Below are 20,892 nucleotides of genomic sequence, written 5' to 3'. Positions count from 1 at the left end.
GTATGTATACAGTATGTGTTGAAAAATTGACTTATTTACGTGTTTGATAACTGAACATTTAATGTTTTTTGATGACCTGGGGACAAAATAAGGAAAAAGAATGCTCGTAAAAAAAAAACAGGAATGCCCAGTCCCGTAGTCATTCATTTATGTATTTTTATGTTCTCAGCAGCTGCACAAATGCCCCCACAATGGGCCTGATGCCTGAAGTAGTGGATAAAAATAAACTGGCAAACCGTTTCCTCCACTTTCATGGACAAAAATACAAATGCTCCAAGCACCATAAGTAAGACAGCACTATGATCTGCCCGACAGCTCACCAAACCACCAGCCGCCCGTTGGCATTGAACGCTGCAAAAGTTGGATCAAAGATTCTCAGGTCGGAGCCAGTACAGTCCAGAGCATGATGCAGGTAGACAGGGCTCATGAATAATGTACATGAGGTTATTCTGAGCACAGCGAGACGTGATCCTCACACAACCTGCTTATGAGGGGGAAACCGGCACGTGTCATAATATAGCAACACGTTAATGTTTAATTCAACGCACGGTGCATTAGGCTCTATGACATGGCTTCATTTGCTTGAACACCGGTGACTGTGAGTTTACCCCGATCCAAGTCCGCCATCTGATTTGTTTCGGTGATGGCGAGCGAAAAGGCGATTTTGGCGTCCCAAGAACTTCAGTTATTTTCAAACTGTTGTTGATTTTAGTCACAAGAATGTCTTGGTCTTGTCTGCAAACTGTATCTGGAAATAGGTCAAGCAGCAGATGATGTGACTGGATTGAAGAGATCATCTGAAAGCAGTATTTTGTCCATGAGTTCGATTCCCGTGACGTGTGGGGTTCAACCGATTGCTTCTGTTCCTCCCATCAACACCAAACATCTTCTACCGCTGAAGCGCGCTGATCTGGACAATTTCCTAGAGTGAACACAAAACTGTCCATAATCTATCACTGGAGCTCCAAGGGTATAGGGCTGTCACGATAATTACTATATCTTTTCCACTATTTATTCTTTGGAAAACGATTTTTAACCAATGCAAATTGGGCTACATTATATTTTGTGTTTATTGCAGCTTCTGTGGCATTTTAGGAGATGATTATGCATTGTTGGTACAAACATTTACAGCTATTTTTAGGCTTTCGAGTTGAGAGTAGTGTCTTTAGAGTCAATAATATAGTTTTTCAGAATACTATCCTGCCTCAATATATCGAACTTCAAATTTGTTATCGTGACAGACTTATCCAAGCGTGTTCATCGCGGCGCCACAGACTTGCTAGCATGCCAGAAAATGAAAATATGTCTTTTTATTGCTGTTCTATAACTGTGTTATTACAACTGCTGCCTTCGGAGGGAGCTACACGCCAAGTCGAAATCTTGACCAAGCAAATCTTTCACAACGGACATTTAAAGAAAAAAAATCAATTCAGATGGCAAGTTTTTAAGCCTCAATTGTGCACGTTATGTTCACTTTAACTTCCAAAATGCCCGGCTTTCAATTGGATGGATATGGTTTGAAACACCTTGTTAACGCACCTTTTAAAAAGGTTGGATTTTTCACACTTCTGAACACCTCACACTTTTCCAACAAGCAACAAACTCTACTGTTGCAATTTTGGAATATGCACATACATCTTTTTTTTTTTTTGCAAAGCCAGCAGGGAGCGAGTGGCGTCAGGCATGCTATTTCAAGCATCACGCGAGGTTCCTGCCGTGTATGCAAAACTGTGTATAAATAAGGATGACATTTGGCATAATAACGCACAGATTTCCATTAAAAGACCGTAAATGTAAGAGGAAATTGGCCGCATTATGTTCATGTCCATGCAAAGCATCTGTGCGCCTGCAGCACTGGGCTAAATCCACGGCACAAGAGATGAATAAATAGCATCTTCACCAGCGCCGCGCAGCACATTACATTAACGGGGGGGAGATAAAAACGGAGGGAATGAGGTATACAAAATAAAAAAAAGAGTGTTAAGGGATGAGTGTGTGGAAGAGGAAGAGAGAGCGACGGAATGCTAGCTCATGGGCCCACGGGGTATTGCTGCATGTGACTGTTAGTAGGTCAGCCAGCGCCACGGCGACAACTGTGTCAGAGCGGGGCTGCGAGCAGAGCGCACCAGTGCAAAGCTAGGCACCGGGGAGCGGACGAGTCGTTTAAGGAATGTTTGATCTGTTAATGCCTTTCAATGAGCGTGACCGCTAACTTTTATTTGTGATGCGACAATAAAGGACGGGTGAAGCGATCCATGAAAGGAAAACTGTTTGAAGAAGGAACTACTGTGTGTATGTACTGTAACTATGGCATAAAATATAGATATTAACCTCTTCCCCCCAAACTGAGCCTATTTTCTCCAGTTCAGCGCCTCATTTGAAAGCCAAGACTTCCAAAAGTAATCGCATCTTTGTTGTCACGTTGTCGCCTTTCATTGTGTTTTCTTAGCTTTTTTTTTAACGTGTGTTTTTGTGGCTTTTTCATTGCTTTTTTGTTGGGTTTTCGTCACGTTTTTGGCCTGTTTTTGTGTCACTTTTTGTGGCTTTTTTGTTGTTTTTTCGTCACTTTTTTGTCATGTTTTCTGCATGTTTTTTCTCGCTCTTTTGACACTTTTTTGTTGGGTTTTCATACCATTTTTGTTGTTTTGTCACGTTTTTGTTGCTTTTCGTTGCTTCTTTTCATTTGCTTGTTTTTGTAGATTTGGGTAAAGCCTAAGTGGAGAAAGTGTGCTCGGTTCAGGCGGGGGTGAAAATCGTACATATCCTACTTCTAAACATTGAATCAAAAGTCCCAATGTTACCGCTTGTTGGACTGGCCTTATTATTAACTTGAAAATCCTGCGTTTTATAGTGCGTTAGCTATATTATTTATTACAATATATTTAGCTTCAAGATGTACAGCTCAGTCAACTACAACTAACTGTGAACATATGTCATGTATGAAGGCCATTTATGTGACCATGTTCCTTGAGCCGGGGGATGGTCTCTGCATGCTCCGTAGGCATATTATAGAAATGTATTCATGATTAATTCAGCACGGAGCACATTAGGCACTGCAGGCGGCGTTACATCAAAATTAGATCTTCTGGGTTCAACTCCATTTTTGTCGCATCCATTATAATTTACAATTGGATACAACAAAATAGCATGATAAGCACTTCTTTTGTGTTCGCAGCCACGGTAAATGTGTTTTGAAAGAACTAGTTCAAATGCATATGCAAAGCAACCGCAGTGCAATGGACTAGTATTAGTAGTAGTAGATAATCGTATTTCTGTAAAAGAAGCCTCCACAAGTTACATTAAAGGGACTAGACGGAATTTAAAAACGTAAAAATGACGTATTAGCAGGGTGAAATACAGGGAGAAATAAATTTAAATATTTAAAAATAATGTGGGATCATCATTTATGATTCAGTGTGTGTTTGTTTTCTCAGTTTAATTGAATGAAAAATTAACTGAAGGGTGCTTTGTCTTTGGCTCTCTGCCTGTAGCTGCCACGCACATCCTAAAGTTCACATGGAGTTTAAATTGTGATCTACACTGTAAAACGAGTGTGATGTTAAATAATTAATATTTAGCATATTTTAAGTTAAAACTACAAGTACACTTTTATATTTCTGGGGAACCAACCTGGCATTTGGAGGTGTTATATTTCACATCCTATTCTGTCCCTACAGTGCATGTCTGGGGAATAAGCCTAGATTCACAACAGCAACAAACAAAAGTCTAAACAAGGAGCTGGTGGTGCTGGAACAAACAGTATGAGTTTCTTTATTTTAAGCTAAATAATGTGCAGTTTAGAGCTCAGAACTCTCTCATAGTAAGGCATCATTGCTATTGGAGGCAATTTGAGAGCTGAAATGATCAGAACCAGTCCAATGGAGCAAACAGCGGAGCTCTTGACAAGGACCAAAGCTCAAAAGAGTCAGTTTAGCAGAACATAGGCCTCTTAAGGACAGATGTATTCCGATGCAGCACTCTACGGTTACCTCATGTTTTGCCCCTGGCCCTATCTGCTGCTGCTGCACATTTCTTCCACATAGTAAGCACTCATAAAGGCCTCTTTACATGAGCCATTCAGATGCCGGGGTCACATGGTCAGCCTCCAACCAGCTGTGAGCTCACTTCCACACGAGTAAGTCTGCCTCCACCCATCCAGCGCGCACACAGTCAGATGAAACCACTGACAGGCAAGACAGGTTAGGCCGGGGTTATACCAAAATGCTTTGCTTTAAAGGTGCATTGTGCAACTTTTTATGTGGGGAAAAAGTTGATATTTGTACGTATTTGACCTTGTAGTGACCAACTGGTCACAACTATGGGTGGTCAGAATGGCGCCTTCACTTTCCATCACAGTGGTCTCTAGGACACTCCAGGATCAGTTGTTTGGAAGGTTTTCACTGCTGATGGATTTTCTCCCCAGAAAACCTACAAAACAATTCTGGAGCGTTGTGGAGACCACCGTGATGAAAAGTAAAAACGCCATGCTGACCACTCATACAGGCTGTAAAATCCCCCAATAATCCCCCAGCGGCTGTATGAGTGGTCAGCATGGCGTACAAATATTGATATTTGTACGTCAATACGTACAAATATCTTTTTTTTTTTTTTCTAAGTTGCATAATGCACCTTAAAACCTTTTTCATTTTAGTCGATAAAATCATGCAAATGTAGTAGACAAATCCCTTTATTTGAACAACCCTAAGCTAGTGATTATCCACGAGTAACTCGTTGTCTGCCGCATATAGGGACTTTAAAATAATCTCCACAAGAGTAGACTGGGACAGGAAGTTGGGGCAACAATGTGGGTGAAGAAGGAAACCTGGCTGAAAATTATGAAAGTGTAAAATGTAGTGGCAAAGTACACTTTTACTTTGTCATGAAAGTAAAAGGCTATGCTTAGCACTGATCGTTGATATGATTTTAATGCAATTCCAATCAATCATTTAATGATGTTCTGCTTTTTCATTCCATGTGGGTCAGTGAGAGCACGCCGAGAGCCACGGTAAGTTCATGGTTCACAGATGATATACTAGTGCCCCTTTGTGGCAGGAGCCCCACACAACACAAGTAACAGAGACATACTTAAGTATTTCTTTTTAAAGTCAAAGTCAAACATGATTGCTAATGTTAATTTCACCACATGCAGAGTACACACAGAGAATGGCAATGACTTAAGCCCCTGGTGCTAACAGTACAGAGCAAAATCTAAAATGTAGAAATGTGAACACAAAACATACCAAAATCTATATCAATGCTGATATTAATACTTTTGATGTAAACGTGCATATCAGATTCAGATTCACTTTATTGTCCACGTCGACGGATATTTGTCTTTGGTTCACCGTCATAAATCAGGACAGATCGTAATAATAAGACAATAAGTTAGTGATAAAAAGAATTTCATATGCTTTTGAAGCTCCCTGGTCAATCACTCAGCCGTCTACCAGCCGTGCTTCGACCCTCCTCCACCCCTTTCTCCGCCTGGCTCCTCCTCGGCTCCGCTCATCAAGTGGCCAACCCAGGTCTCTTCCACCACCACCAGGGTCCAGGCTCCGGGGAAGATCATGGCTATCATTCGTCAAAGCCATGCATTCCATATGGTTCGTTCAGTCTTCCGCCGGGGTCGGAGCCCCAATAATGATTCATGTTCGTTAATCAAACACTCATACCGTCATTCCGTTTCTGTGAGTCTTTTCAGGTTGAATTGCATTAGGCACAAAAGAGTGACCTTCTTTGTTGCCAAAGGCAGTCTGTAACGGCGCCCACAGGGCATTAGGCTAAACTCATCGAACAAGGGATGCTCCTAGTCACGATGGATTTGGTAAAGGACATCCAGTGATTTTTGTTCATGACCGCTCACCTTCCCTGTATGTTTTTATGATCACTTTCAACCGCTTTTGTTTGAATCGAATCGTGAATTATCCAAAGGTCCAAATCCAAAAATTCCAAATCTATCAGAATTGAATCTGAAACTGCAACTGCAGCATTGACACACATAGATTTGGAGCTGTGCCAAAGCAGGGATTTGCAAAGTGGAAAGACGCATCTCGTTACAGCCATTAGATCTTTGGACACCTCCAAGCCCTCTCCGGATAGGTTTAGCTAACTTTAACCGATTAAGACTCTGCACTTAACATAGGCCCAACCGGATGAAAGAAACGTGTAACTGGGCAAAGACTTTTTTGAACTGTAATACATCGCGAAAAGTGAAATGTTTTGTTTTGTTTTATATTCTCGTAACTGTTTTTTGGGGCGCTTGTACAAAAGCAATTTATTCTCAAACCCACATGGACTCAAACAGGACTTTGAAAAAAGGAATGAATTAAATGAATAAATCCCAAATCTAATAATTCACCGTTTTGACTAAATTGTAGCGGGGACAGAGCGTGCCGTGCCGTCCAGGTTAGATTGGTTTTAGCCTTCTGAGACCTCTGTCGTGGCATGATCAGAGCCAGGGCCGATAATCCCTTTAAAATGACTAATCTCTGAGGAGCACTACACTGTCAGAGAGCAGAAGCTATATAAGGCTAAAACTAAAACAATTTGAGTCCGTTTCCTTCATTTCGCCATGTGACGTTTCTGGGGATCTAAACCATATATAATCCATAAAAAGTTATTAGATAATCCTCACAATATCGACGCTGGATAGAACAGGAGTTAACGGTGGAGTTTTGGCAGACTTCGTCGTCTTTTTGGCTGCCAATTTTCATGTGGCTTAGTTTTGTTCAAATTTATTTTAATATGATGGGGGGAAAAAAACATTCAGCCTCCAACTCCAACTAAGTATGTCCAGGAGGTTGCCTTTGGGCCACGACAGAGCTGAGAGCTGTAAGGGTTCATTATACTCTTTGAATCATTTGTGCAGAGTGGGGTGCAACTGAACTTTATCTCAGTGTAAAATCATTAGTTAAAAGTGTTTAGAGTTTAAGAGGTTGCATGTTGTTTCCACACAACCTCAGACAGGGCCGTAATCCTGCATAATATACATGTGAATAGATTTTTATTAACAGCAGTGGAAAGGTCTCAACAATGTAGTATTTCATAAACCATAGAAAACCGCATGAGCAGGTGCTGTGCATTGTGCTCACAATAAAATTGTCAACACACTTAAAGAGGGGTTATTATGTTTTTTACAGGAATTTGGTAATAATCTAAAACACATCTTTTTCACACTTTATTGGTGAAAGAAAAAAGACCCTCGCATCCACTCTCCTCTTGCCGTAGATGGAGAGGTGAGGAAAGCACTTCCTGAATACGTTAAAAATATAAAAAAAAGTGAGCGCTGCGCCATGAAGCGTAGAAAAAATAACAACAACAACAGGTGCTCTTCAAGGATAAATATCAAAGTGATCAAATAATGATAAAGAGCCCCTTACTAGAGCACTCCGAAGATAAATAAAGTGTCCTTTATGGAAGAGGGACGCCTACGCGTTTCGATCCCACAGCAGGATCTTCGGCAGGACATAGAGAATCAATTAAAAAAACAAAAATGTCACGTGAACAGACCACATGATATTCCAAAAATAAGGCATATACACAGGGACATATATACAATGATATACACACACAAACAGGTCGACAACAGAGGATGTGTCGACATGAAATAATCAAACCTACCGAGTCAACAAAAGTGAAGAGCAATGTTGGTAAAAGGTACTGTAAGAGGAGCTTTTTGGGACAGAAGGTCACTCAACTCACAAACACAACTCCAGGTATGTTTTTGATGAGAAAACTACCCCATTTTAACATGGTAAAAATCTATAAAATTCAATTTTGCAAAATACCGTTCCCCTAAATAAAGCTAATGTTGAAAGTGCTTTCTGGTGTATCATAGTGAGAGCAATTTGAGGGGCAAAATGATCAAAATGAGAGCTTTGTATAAAGAGAGCTTTATATAAAAAGCCGCATTATTTTGAGCTCTACTATTTCAAGCGGAAATGCCTAAAGATCAGCAGGTTAGAGTAGGTTATCTTTCCTGTCAAAAGGCCGTCACCTTTAGCCCGGGAGCTAATGCGTCTTAATTACTTTGCTCTCCTCAGCTACACCTCTGCTGAAATTCAGCCACATGTACACATCGCACCATGTGCTTTCCCATCACCTCACCTCGTGAGCCTCACACCAAATCTTATGAAAGCCTGTATGTATTGACCTTTATTTAAAGTTTCAAGGGAGGAGGAGGGAAAAAATCACATTATTCCCAAACTGTCTTGAATATACGCGATAAAGATATGGACATTTCATCACAGTACGTTGTTAATCTCCGTCAAAAGGTGTCTGAACAAAATCAGGCTAATGCCACCAAAGTACATCTCTGACATGTTAGAACCTAAGGGAGTGGCCACCGGCTTGTTCCAGAGTAAGGACTAAACACAGCGAGGCTGCATTTCAGTGTCATGCAGCTAAAATCTGGAACTTCTTCCAGAAGATGTGAGAAAATTTTAGCTGTGCATGACACTGAATGTATTTGAGCGCTATTTATGTTATTAATGAGTATAAATACGTCTTATGGATTGATTTGATCATTCTTGTAATTATGAAGCATTTGAATTGCCTTGTGCTCTACAAATAAACTTGACTAATATCAGATGTCCGTCATTTTGCTATATGTACTGTGGCTTTTTGTGATATGGAAATTGCATCACCCAAAACTGCGATTATGATATTTTAGCAATGTATTGTGCAGCCCTAACCCTCAGACACGGGAAGAACATGCAGACTACACACAGCTCCACCAGGTCTTGCAGCCCCTGAATATTCCCTTCAAAGTCCGTCTCCAATGATTGTATTGTGTAGCCACAATTATTACATGTAACTCGTGCTGCTGCGGGATGTCAACTGTAGAACCGAAACTTCTGCCATGATGCAAACCCTAAAACAAATAAGGTAATACGTTACTTGGATTGAGGACGCAGAGTGGCGCCGGGCCATCGTCCTCGCGAAAAGAGGTTGCGGCTTCTCCTGAGCTCACTGCATGTTAGGTCCGCTTTTTCCGACACTTGTGGCTGCTCCAGTGTAGAGGCATTTTACCGGCGCGGTCCCTTAAGCCCTCCAGTTCCAACTTTTTTATCCTCCCGAGTAATTTGACGTTACATCACAATGCCAGCTGGACGGATCCTCTAGCGTAGTTCTGTCTCTCTCCCTCTTGTTTTTTTTTTTTTTTCAGATTTCCCCCAGGGTTGCGCTTGTTGTGCGCCTTAAAATAGCGGCAGCCTATAAATCTATTAGCGGCCTAAGCTAATCCTCTTAGTGCAGGAGAGTCTTGTCCACTTGGAGCACGGGAGGCCACTGACACTAAGTAATAATGATCTCACACTGATACGTGGGGGATTTACGGCTGGACGTATCAGATGAGAAGAAGCTTTGGCCAATTTACACTTTGGAATAAAGAAAATATTTTGGCTCTAACAATTACACATTATTATGTACAATAGAGTAAAGGAACCTATTCTGGTCTAATTCCAGCTGTCTTAAAGCCGGGGTACCTGATTTGTTTCTGTTCAAACAGTGAAAGCAATTTAATTAAATGAACGTTTCACGCCCATGTACAGCTTTGAGCGGTGGCAAAGTGAAGCAGAGGGGACCACCCCCAAAAAAATTGCACTAATTAAGATTCAATGCCACAAAGAACCGTTTTTGCTGTGTTTAAAACATACTCTGAAGTGGCAAAAATACATTTACACAACAAGAACCAAAAAGCAGGTACCCCAGTTTTAAAGTGGTGGTCACTAAGTTTGCAAAGTGAGGAGAGATAGAGTGAAATGTGAATCAAATTCCTCCCGTCCTTTAACCAGAAAGCCCTTCTTAGTTTGCAAAATGAGGAGAGCAGGAACAGAATTTTTAAAAAGTAAATGATCAAGCTCCTCCCCCTCCCTCCTGATTGGACCTGACAGACTGCTTCACAGGAAAAGCTTGTCACATTGGTCAACGCAGGAGGATACTAGACTCTGATTAGTTGCTCTGGAATATATATATATATATATATATATATATATATATATATATATATATATATATATATATATATATATATATACAAATGTCTGTTTTTACAACATGTGAAGGACAAAGGAAATGCCATTCCACATTCCACAACTACACCTTCACTATTTCAATCGGCACAGGTTTGACGGTTCTTGTCCCTGTTCCACCTGATCAAAGAGAGGCTAAGTGGCTGCAGTGGTCTCCAGACAGGGGTTAATGGAGATCACGGTTTGTGACCTCTGAGCAGCCCACTGCAGCTTAGATCAGCGGAGCCTACTATAAACACCACGTCAAAAATAAAAACTTGGGCAGACGGTCAAAACTAAGCCTGCTTTCCAGCATATCACTACGTGACGGCAACAACGCAAGGACAGATTTTTACACCATTAACTGCTACATAACCGTGATTAAGTGGATGATTTAAAGCGTCAAATCCCATCCCATGCATGTTTAAACCTAAAGAGAAGTCAAAATTGCGAGTTGAACATTGACTCTATTTCTAATGTGGTAGTGCTCCAGTGAGCACTCTGCCTCCTCTAACATGAAACAAAAGAAAAAGATTGGACTCACTGACTGTCAACCCGCCTTTAAATGAAGAGAAAGTCTGCAGTCCAGAGACATTCTGACGCTTCAGTTTTGAACCCTGTATACTGTCAACCCACTTTCCTGTCTCTCCGAATAGAGTGTTTGACCTGGAAACACAACGCAATCTCTTCACTCAAAACACAAACAGAACCACTTATTATCAACCGAAAAAGCTCAGTGAGATCAATCTGGAATGGCTCCTGCTGAAGAGGACAAACTTTATCCCAAAGTTTGTATCTGATTGGCCAAAAACAAGGCTTAGAATCCAATCACAAGAAAACTGCAGCTAACTAGTAACAACCCACTAAGAAACCAGCTTGATGTTTGTTAATAATCTTTTTATTGTGCTTGTTTGTTCTTGATGTTGTCGGCACGCTCAAAACCCGCCCACTTGCGGCAAAACAGGCACGAGATTGGTTCGAATCTCAAACAATCACCAAGTATCTTTGACTGATTTTGGTTGGATTTGTGAACTCAAACGATATAGTTTACAGAACATTAAACACCAGTTGTGATTCTCAGTTCCTTTTTCTCATTGAAAATCTAAAAGATAAAGGAAAAAAATGACAGTAACGACTAACTGTCCCAGCTCTTACCCGGGTCCTGAAGATACAGAGGCAGTCCATGCTACTTCAACCGTCGACATTCATCGTCAGCTGAGACCTCACCCCCCCTCCCTCTGTAATTTGTTATTTCTTTGAGTCGTCGTTCCATCAAAAAGTGTGTCCTCGTTTAGGAATGTACTTGATGTGAACTCTCGAAACAGAAGTGGGTGCAGCGGCAGAGTCGGGCGCACAGATGTGTGACGGGCCATTTTATCAGGTCAATGCGGGAGTTTGGGGGCGACACAGACCAGTGGCTGCTCTACTTTCTACATCTCTCAATCACACAACCGTCCGTAAAGTCAAACCATTCTGGGATTCCTTGAAAAACTTGTACAGGGTGGGACTCTTTATTCTTATGTTTTGCTTGTAATACAACATTGCAGAACATCTTTTAAATGTCAGCCTCCATTGACGATTTTCAAAGTTTTGGTCTACTCTTTCAAGCACGTTGACCGGTATATTAGCAGTTTCAGTTCGGATGTTGTTCTGTAGGTCTTCCAGGGTCTGTGGACGATCGTTTCAAACCAGGGATTTGAGATAACCCCACAGGAAATTTAAAAAATGAAGTTCCAACACCCCACCCTGTATTAGTTTAGCAATTCCGCGATTCATTTTTCAGTTTTCTCTCAAATTCAAAGACTCCATCGGTCATCTGTCAGAAGATGGGAAACTCCTCTATGACTGAGAGCTCACACAAACACCTTTAAATTAAAATGCAAACATGAATTGCAAATCAAAAGGCAATATTCAGAAGAAAAGCCACACTTTTCATTCAGAATGATCAAACAAGTCCCAAGGTGGATGGCAGAAAGAGAATACAATGATTTCTCTCGGTTTCCAGAAATAAAGAAATACATCACGTGAAATGCTGAAAAGAAATCCAAGTCGCTTTACTACTGTAAAAATAATGCACAAAATCAATGGCAGCATGAGCTACGTAGATGTGCACCATACATCCAGTGTTCACAGACAAAAATCCATCATTAAATAAAAACATTTTATCATTTCAATATTATTACAAATCATTCCAAAGAGAGTCACCTGAGAGCCAAAGTCAAATAAACCACAGCAGGATCTTACCTTGACTGGAGTCTTTGGGGCTTGGACTGGTCTGGGAGTGAGTGGACCGTGAGGGGGACTGGAGGGAGACGGTTTACCCGAACCACGGCTCTGCGGGCTGGGACGCACAGCAGAAAGAGGGGGAATGCCATGAATCTCTCAACTGCAACATGCCTATATAAATTGTATGCCTTTTCATCTCTGTAGTTTCACTCACATACTAATCGATGTATCTAAATATACTCAGATACTGGAATAGTTTCTTCAGCTTCATGAAATAGAATTAAACAATGATCAAATTAAAGAAAATGTAGTAAAGTAACTACACTCATTTAAGCTCTACCAATAATATAAAAATGTTAATAGACCTATAAAAAACTCTCTATACTCTTACCTGAGCAGGGGCCCTTTCGCGAATGGCCCGGGGCTGACTGTCGGACTTATCCCACTGAAGGTGAACTTTCCCGGGCTCTGGGCTGTGGGACTGCGCCCCTGAGAGACTGGTTCTTTGCTGTTTGAAGGTGAACTTGGCAGCAGGCCTTGAACCGTGCCCGAAACCAGGGCAGACACCGCTGCCTGTTCCCTGGGGCTCACCGGAGCATGGGGCGAGATGGTGGAGTATTCTGACGTGGGATCGGACGAGCCGAAGTCTTTCACTCCGTTTTGAGGCGTTTCATTCAACGTGCTGTCAGGAGATTGAGGGGCTTTCCCCGGCTGCGTCGGAGGCTGCGGGGCGCGGTATTTGACTTTGCCCGACGGGGTGCGTTGCGGAGGCGTGCTCGGCTTGGCGGGCAGGGCTGGTATAGGAGGAGCTGGCGACTTGAAAGACTTGGGTTTCGGGGAGATCCTGGGTTTGGGGGACTCTGCAGGTAAGGATGTCGGGCCCGGGGAGGCAGACGGGACGGCGGTGGGGGGCAAATTGTCAGCGCCATCCACCGTCCGGACGTCGTCGGCCGCGATGGTCAGCTCGTAATACTCCTGGATGTCTGCAGAGACGAAATGGGGATGTCGATTATGAGATGTACCACTGATATCATGCACTTTTTATTTGCTTTTTTTCAAGTAGCAATATGATACTCTCATCAGAAACATACCTCAGGTGGTGTTTTGTTTCATTCACACTGATATACGTCACACGGATATGAATTTTCAGTGAGTCAAAAAGTCCAGACAACTTCACTCTAACTCACATCCCTGTGCAGATTAGCATGACATTTCTTCAAAATAAACCACTGTCCATTCCACAGCAGCAGAAAGAGATAGTTGTGCCCCCTCTGCTGGCATTTTATATAACTACACTCCACAGTATCATCATTTATACGGGCTGTTTTGAAGATACAAACACTGTTCTACAACAAAAATGTCACGGTTAAGGGTTCTGAAACCATCACCTCTTGACATCAGCAGCTGTGGGGCAAGTATTTGAGCTATATGAAGATGAACGAAGCCAATGAACGAAGCCAATCAAAGATGCTCCAGGTATCTTTTTGCTCGAGGGAAACAACTTTATTACATGGGAAATCCTCAAAATAGTCAGACAATTTGAACAGAATATCTACAACAAGCATCATGTGTAGGGACTTTTTTTGCACCAAGGGTATGAGAGTAACGCAATTGTTTAAAAACAAAACCTATTTTTATGCTTTTTCACGTGCTGTTGATCACTTTCTTGTTTTCATGCATTTTGGGTTGAAACAGTTTATACAGCGGCTCCCTCTTGTGGTCACCTGACGACCCTGCCTCTATAAACCAAAGAGGTAGAAACTTGAGACTTGTTCACTTGATAGGAACTGGCTTAAGGCATCACTTCCCTTTTTAAACACTGCACAATTGACTCAACTGTAAACAGATTTAGGTTTAAAACTTCCCAAACAATGATGTCATTTTCATCTGTCACTGTTATGTCTGTCCACTCGTAGCTGAGTGGACAGACATAACAAGACTGAAGGAGGAATTGTTTGACAGAGTTTTATTAGGAGAGAGGCCGTGTGGTGAAAGGTTATAGGGACATAAAATGGGAAGTCAGCGTGCCCTCTGCACACAGCGCACATGCACGCACATGCACGCACATGCACGCACATGAAAGAGCCGTCCCCACTGAGGGAGTGGCAGGACGAGGTGGGACCTGAACCTGTTTGTCGTGGTTTGTTTACCACGGTTACTGTCTTCAACTAGAACTTACCTGGTTAATGTCAAACCCTAAAAAGCTGATGAAAGAAATATCCCTAATGGACACGTGCACAATGAACAGATGGGACACATGTCACTTCTAGTCATCTTTATAATTCAATTTCAGATGGGCACAGAAAGCCAATCAAGGATCAGAGTAATCCTCTTTGGAAAACCTTGGCTTTAGTATTTGACAAAAGGATTTCTGTTATTATGTCGGGTTCATGCAACTGGTCACAGGCAGAACCCAAGCACTTTCAACGGTTTCCTGCAACTGGAATGAAGTATTAGCCACATAATTTATGGTGGCAAATAACCTTTACTAAAGAGCCTGTGTATACTTCAAGTTTGGAAGCAAATATCAGCATAATCTTAAATTCTTTTCAAGCGTTTCAAACATGTCTAAGTACCAGGAACCAAGATGGCATGTGATATAAATTTGCTGATAGAGAAAATTCAACATTTGAACGGTGGCATGGAGTACTGAAGTAAAGAAGTACATGTTTTCTACTTGATTTGTTTATTTTAGCACAGTCAAAACGCTACTGTCAGACAGCCCTACAGGGTTGAACTGCAGTGATTAGTTCATGGTTCGTGCAGGGAGAAGGAAAGTTCAATCAATGCTTTTTAATGTCATTTTAAAGATGCATTATACAACTTTAAATGCAAAAAAAAAGTTGATATTTGTGCGTATTTGACCTTGTAGTGACCCAGCAGCTGGATGACTGAGTGGTCAGCATGGCGCCTTTTTTCTTTTTCTTTTTTTTTGTAGGTTTTCTGGTGAGAGGGTCCATCAGCAGTGAAAACCTTCCAAACAATTCATCCTGGGGCGTCCTACTGACCACTGTGATGAAAAGTAAAGGTGCCATGCGGACCACTCATACAGCCACTGGGTCACAACAAGGTCAACAACCTTTTTTCCACGAGGAAAGTTGCATAATGCACCTTTAAAGCGAAAATACTATATTTTAAAGCATTAAACAATGCTTTCATCATTTCTCAATATTGGCAATCAAACAGAGGAATTAAGGGAAAAATACATTTTTTGCCCATGCATATGACAACTGAAAGTATTTGATCTGCACTCCTGCCTTTTACTGTAATTGATAAATTTTATGTTGATGTTTTTATTGATTTTATCTGTTTTCTTGAAATTTTATGCAACTGTGAAGCACTTTGAATTGCCTTGTGTATGAATTGTGCTGTACAAATAAACTTTTGACAAATTGCATAATTTTCATTTTTTTTTTTTTTTTTTTTGTACAGAATTTCAGCAAACCTACAATTTTATATTTTTTGGACCATTATTCTATCTTTTATGAATGCATGGACAGCAAAAAGAAAAAGACACTTTAGTCATTATCATTTTCAAATAAATTTCCATTTAGAATGTTGGAATGATTGATTTGAGATGCTTTCTAAGGCCGTGTGGAAACACTGCAGATAAAACATTAGGATCAAATGGATTATAGCGTATGGAAACTCATGCGCTGTGAGAGAGATGATACCTCTCTTGCATTTCAAAGTAAAAGTAAAGTTCCTTGTCTTCTCAATACATGCCTAAACTCTTCCATTAAAGCATAGACTCTGCCGATGAATCACTTCCTTCACATGTCTTTTTCAGCGACTGGATTCAGCTGAGTTAGCTGTGGAAGGATCTGAAGGGGAACTCAACACGTTTAAAAGCAGACAGCAGGACATAAGCGGAGGTCAAGCTGCAATTCAAATATGGTCAAACTGTGCAACAGATACATTTGTGCTGATGAGTCATGAGTCCATGGGTTTGGACAGTTTTAAATTCCCGATTAAGGCGAGACACTGCAGGCGAATGGGGGAAAAAAAAGATTTTCGAGATTTCAATTGGAAACTTTTGCCGTCGATTGCTGACAAAAAAAATTCCAAAATTATTTTCTGTATAGCGAGATAGAGCCAGGTTTAAATTTAGAGTTTTATTATGTTGACATATTAGTTGTAAAGGTTTGAATAAGCTTGTTATAAGTAAAAATAAATAAATAATACTAGTTTGACGGAAAAGACAAAGGGAGAGAGGGATAATGTACACACAATTAGCAGCAGTTAGCTTTGCCCGTTAGCCTGCTAGCTTCTTCTTTGTGATTCCATTAGTGTGTATTGGTAACTCCTACCTGGAGGCAGCGAAGTTGCAATTGTGGTTTTCTGGCCAGAGACACCAGGGGGAGATGAAAGACCCTCCAATCATCCATTAACACTTGTATTACCCCCAGAGGGACTACGGAAAGCATTTATTAAGGTAAACAAGTTACTTAGTACTGCTTTAAAGGTGCATTATGCAACTTTTTTAGGTGGGAAGACACCTTTACTTTAATCACTAGGGTCTGTACAATGCTCCAGGATCAATTGTTTGTAAGGTTTTCCGGTTGGGGGGGGGGGGGAACCTCAGATGTTAAGGGAGAAAAACAAAGTCTCAAAGTTGACCAATGCACAAAAAAAGTATGTTGTTGTTAAAGTGTAACATGGGTGACTTTTGGGTGGGTGTGTTCATCCTGACCGAGCAGGGCATTGAAGAGCTGGCTCTGGAACACGCTGATGACCCGGTCCAGGCTCCGGTTGAGCTGTCGGTCCTCATCCGCCGCTGCCTGGGTCTGCTGCCTCTGCTCCAGCTTGAGGCGGTACTGCTGCATGAGCTCCAGCGCCCGCTGCGCATCTGCAGGCGAGACACAGCAGCCACGTTCAAGTCAGGCAAAAAATGATTAGTATCATAAAGTGTAATAAAAAGTAAACATGTCCGATCTCATGGCACCGCTTCACTCTTGCCTCTCAAGCATCACTTCTAAAGCCATGTGCCCTCTTCCGCAAGTTCTTTCTATGTTTATATTTTTGGTTTGGGTTTTGAGTCGACTTTCCAATGCGAAAACAGAATGAGCACCGCACTTAGGGCAGCCACGTCCTACGGCTAAAAGCAGTCAGCAATAAACCTTTCAAAACTCTCTCTCCCTGCCAAAATACCAGGGTTAAAGCGCAACGACTCATTCCTGAAAGTTTTGTGTAGCTTAAGGCACGCCAGGCAAGAGCAGATCCTGCATACTCTGACTTTAAAACTTTAAAGTATTGTTCTGATAAGCAACAATACACTTTTCTAGTTCACATCAACTTCTTCTTCAGTTTCTTCTCCCCACCGTTCAAAGACTCCTGTAGTCCATTGCCTGTCCCTGAATGTCTCTTTGTACTGTCTGGGGTGTATCCTGCCTGTGACGGCTACGTGCGGGCCGGGCCATGAAGGTGTTTAGAGAGAGTGAATGATTAGCGAATACAACTTAATGGAAACAGACTCACATTTATAAGATGGATGATGATGATTATTACGCAGTAATTTAATAAAAGCTAATAAAAGTCGTTGAGACGTCTACACACAAATCATTGTCCAACAAACCCGGCAGTGAATAAGAACAGCTCAAAAATGCTTAACAAAAGGCAGGCCGATATAAAGGCATGACTTTAGTGTAGCATTATGTGTACTGCACGTCATAAAAGCTTTTACCCATATGAAAAATCTGTATAATACGATCAGGCCTGTCAATACTGGGGCTGTGTCTATAGTACGTGGATATGTGGTATAGATCTAACGCAAAGGGCATGAGTGAAGTGACACGAGGGGAAATGTCACACTGGCTAATGTTCCAGTCTTTCCTCTTAATACTAAATTAACACAAATGAGTTTGAGCTAATGCATAAATACATGTTCTTGATGTCTTCTCGTTTATTCTGTACTTGGGCCGACAAAGACGCATGCTGGCTCATTAAAATAACGTACTTCGGTATCCTCAATGGAAGGTGGGGACAAAAAAAAAAAAAAAGATTAGTTTATTCACAGCTTAACTTGAAAAGAGTGTAGCTTCCCAGCCTGGACGACTGAGAGCTTACACAAACAAGTGAGTAGTATCTATGTCAAAGCCTGCGGGACCTGTTGTTTTGTGGCATCTCATAAATGCATTACATCACACTGTGTCACTTTACTTTACATTCTTGCGTGGAATAGCCAGAGGAGGCGGTCGCGCGCACATACCTTTTTTTTTTTTTTACTACTACATACTTTTCTTTCGTTTTACATTTTTGACTGATCTTTTGCATAGATTGGTGTCAACTTTGTCGGCATTATTTGCATTTAGTAGCAGGTCTGACCCACAATACAACTACAATAGGCTACAGGTTCAAGTGAGGTTAGTGCATTCACAATACAAATATATTTTCAATTCAAACAAATGTCCCTTGAGTGAAGAAAGATCGCAATGTAAGGTTGGTATTTCCAAATCGCGTCGCATCGGACGCCACCAAGGTCCGCAAATTAGAAAAACATAAATGAAAACGAATAATTCTCTACATAATCCGCTTGCCGAATATAAAATGAGACTCATCTCATCATTGTTCGGTCGTTTTGCAGGGCGTGCTCGCAGGTTCTGGATGAGTGTAATCGGTTACACCGTGAAATACGCCACTTTGAGCGTGAGGTTCGTTTCGCGGTGCGCGTGCATTGAATCACTGCGTGTCCCCGTCAACGACACGAAGTACGTCGAGCAACACATGCGGAATGAAGATTTACTGCCACAAAACACGCGCGTGAAGCCAAAACTACACACGTGCGCGACAAAAAACAAACAAAGACCAGGTTAAAAGGTGTTTTCTTGTACCTTTCTGTCGCACGGGCATGATGACAGTCCCGACCCTTCCCGCGTGCTTCTTGTTATTGCAGATGTGAGCGTCTCCTACGTGCTCCTGTCACCGCACAGGCTGCAGCAAAGTGGGGCGAAAATGTCCGCTGGCTCCTTTGAGATGAATATAAAACTGGTTAAATCCACGTAAAAGTCCTGTCAAAAGTCCCCAAACAAGGACACAAAAGTGAACGTTGACAAACTTTGACAAACGCAGCTGCAATACAAAAAAAAGAAAAGACGCGGACTTGGAAGCAGGTTAGCGTGTAGCCAAAGTTAGCTCGATTCCGTTTTAGCTAGTTTGAAGCAGCTTTTCTTGAACTTTCGGTTGAATTTGGCGTCAGAGTGAAGGCTCGTCTCCGGCTGTGGTCTCAGGTGACTTGACACTGGAGGCGGACGAACCGGTTTAGTTTGTCCAGTCTTGTCTGCGGGGAGAGAACACGCACACACACGCGCGCGCCCTGCTCCCACGGCAAAAACTTACTATTAAAGCGGCGATAAGCTCCTCCGTGTTGGTGGTAAACATGCGGCATTGTAAACAGCTTTACTGGGCTCAGGTGGTGGGAAAGCCCGGTGCAGCAGCGCGATGGTTCACAACCTGGGGTGCGCGGACCACGGAGGGGGGGGGGGATTCAGTTTGGGAACCACCGGGAAATTGCAGGATACAACTGATCAAATAGATGACTCCAATAGAAAGCAACAGAGGCTCAGTCAAATTAGTACTCAAGTGAAAATACTTTAAGTATTTGCTGCAACAACAGAAAAAGTACACATTTTTATGAAGTGTTGAATAATAACTGCAACATCAAGAACATGAAGATTGGGCCAACTGTGACTTTTTACTGAGGAGCTTTTGTAGAAATGTAGTGGAGTAGAATGTATTCATTTTTTGCCAGAAAAAAATTGCAGAAAACAACCGAAGTTCTGTTTGAAGTAAATGCTTATTGCCCATTATCTTTATGTTTTCATGTATTTGGCAGGTGGCCGCCCGTCTCCGGCACAAGAGTGGGGGCTTCTCGGTCAAAAAGGTTGGTAATCACTAAACTTTGTGGGATGTGGGATCAAAGGTGGATAATTGTTTGCTTAAAGGGGGGGTAATATGCAAAATCAACTTTTTCAAACTTTCCATCATGTTATTATTATGTCACTCCCTCATTAAAAACATGCCTGAAGTGTTGCCTCGGCACATTCATGTATTTCTGAGTAATCTGTAAAAACTCTGATGGCGGCCATTTTAGGGATAGGTTTGCCTGAGTCCTCCTAGGAACGCCCCCACCTCCTGGAGACGCCTCCGAGCTTTCGTCACCAGCCGAGTAACCAACCACTGCTCCTCAGCAGAACCCCCTCCCCACTGATGCCCCAGACAGAGTGTGGAGGGGGCGTGTCGGAAAGGCTCAGAGGTTCTTAAAGAGACAGAGGCCTATTTCAAGACATTCACTACAGCCATTTTGAGAGAGACATTTTATACAAGGCAGTTATTCTAATTTACTGCATTTACAGACCAACAGAAGGTTTGTCATCATTGTAGTGTGATATAGACTGGTGCTATGTTGCTGAAAAAAGCATTAATAGCCCCTCTTTAAATACATTTTAGTGTTTATAGTAGGCCTAAATGTAAATGTATGTTGCATTACAAATGTTTCTAAAAGCCATTGATGTTTGTGTTGGCTCTCAGTCGTCCAGGATTCCCCATCGAAATAGACAAGCACATATTGTCGACTGGACTGGGTGATTGAAGATGTTACTGTCCTCAGAAGATTCCACTTGCTTTTGACTGCTTCAACACAAAAGCCTATTTAAACTCT

The 20,892-nt window shown here is 41.8% G+C and overlaps 1 protein-coding gene across 1 annotated transcript in view; it reads right to left on the bottom strand.

The window, feature by feature from the left end:
• Nucleotides 1-19,100, bottom strand: part of LOC306977346 (discs large homolog 1-like protein) — a 125,716-nt gene extending 106,616 nt beyond the window's left edge. Inside the window, exons 1-4 of the mRNA XM_079575649.1 lie at nucleotides 19,067-19,100; nucleotides 16,930-17,085; nucleotides 12,628-13,219; nucleotides 12,255-12,351 (exon numbers count right to left, since the gene is read on the bottom strand). Coding sequence (XP_079431775.1) covers nucleotides 12,255-12,351; nucleotides 12,628-13,219; nucleotides 16,930-17,085; nucleotides 19,067-19,085 — 864 coding nt within the window. The 5' untranslated portion in view covers nucleotides 19,086-19,100. The remainder of the gene's footprint in view (nucleotides 1-12,254; nucleotides 12,352-12,627; nucleotides 13,220-16,929; nucleotides 17,086-19,066) is intronic.
• Between the last annotated feature and the right edge of the window lie 1,792 nt (nucleotides 19,101-20,892).

The sequence above is a fragment of the Gobius niger genome (assembly GCF_951799975.1).
Source record: "Gobius niger genome assembly, chromosome: 17".
In the NCBI taxonomy this organism is placed as follows: domain Eukaryota; kingdom Metazoa; phylum Chordata; class Actinopteri; order Gobiiformes; family Gobiidae; genus Gobius; species Gobius niger.
This window is presented reverse-complemented; position numbering and strand designations above follow the sequence as displayed.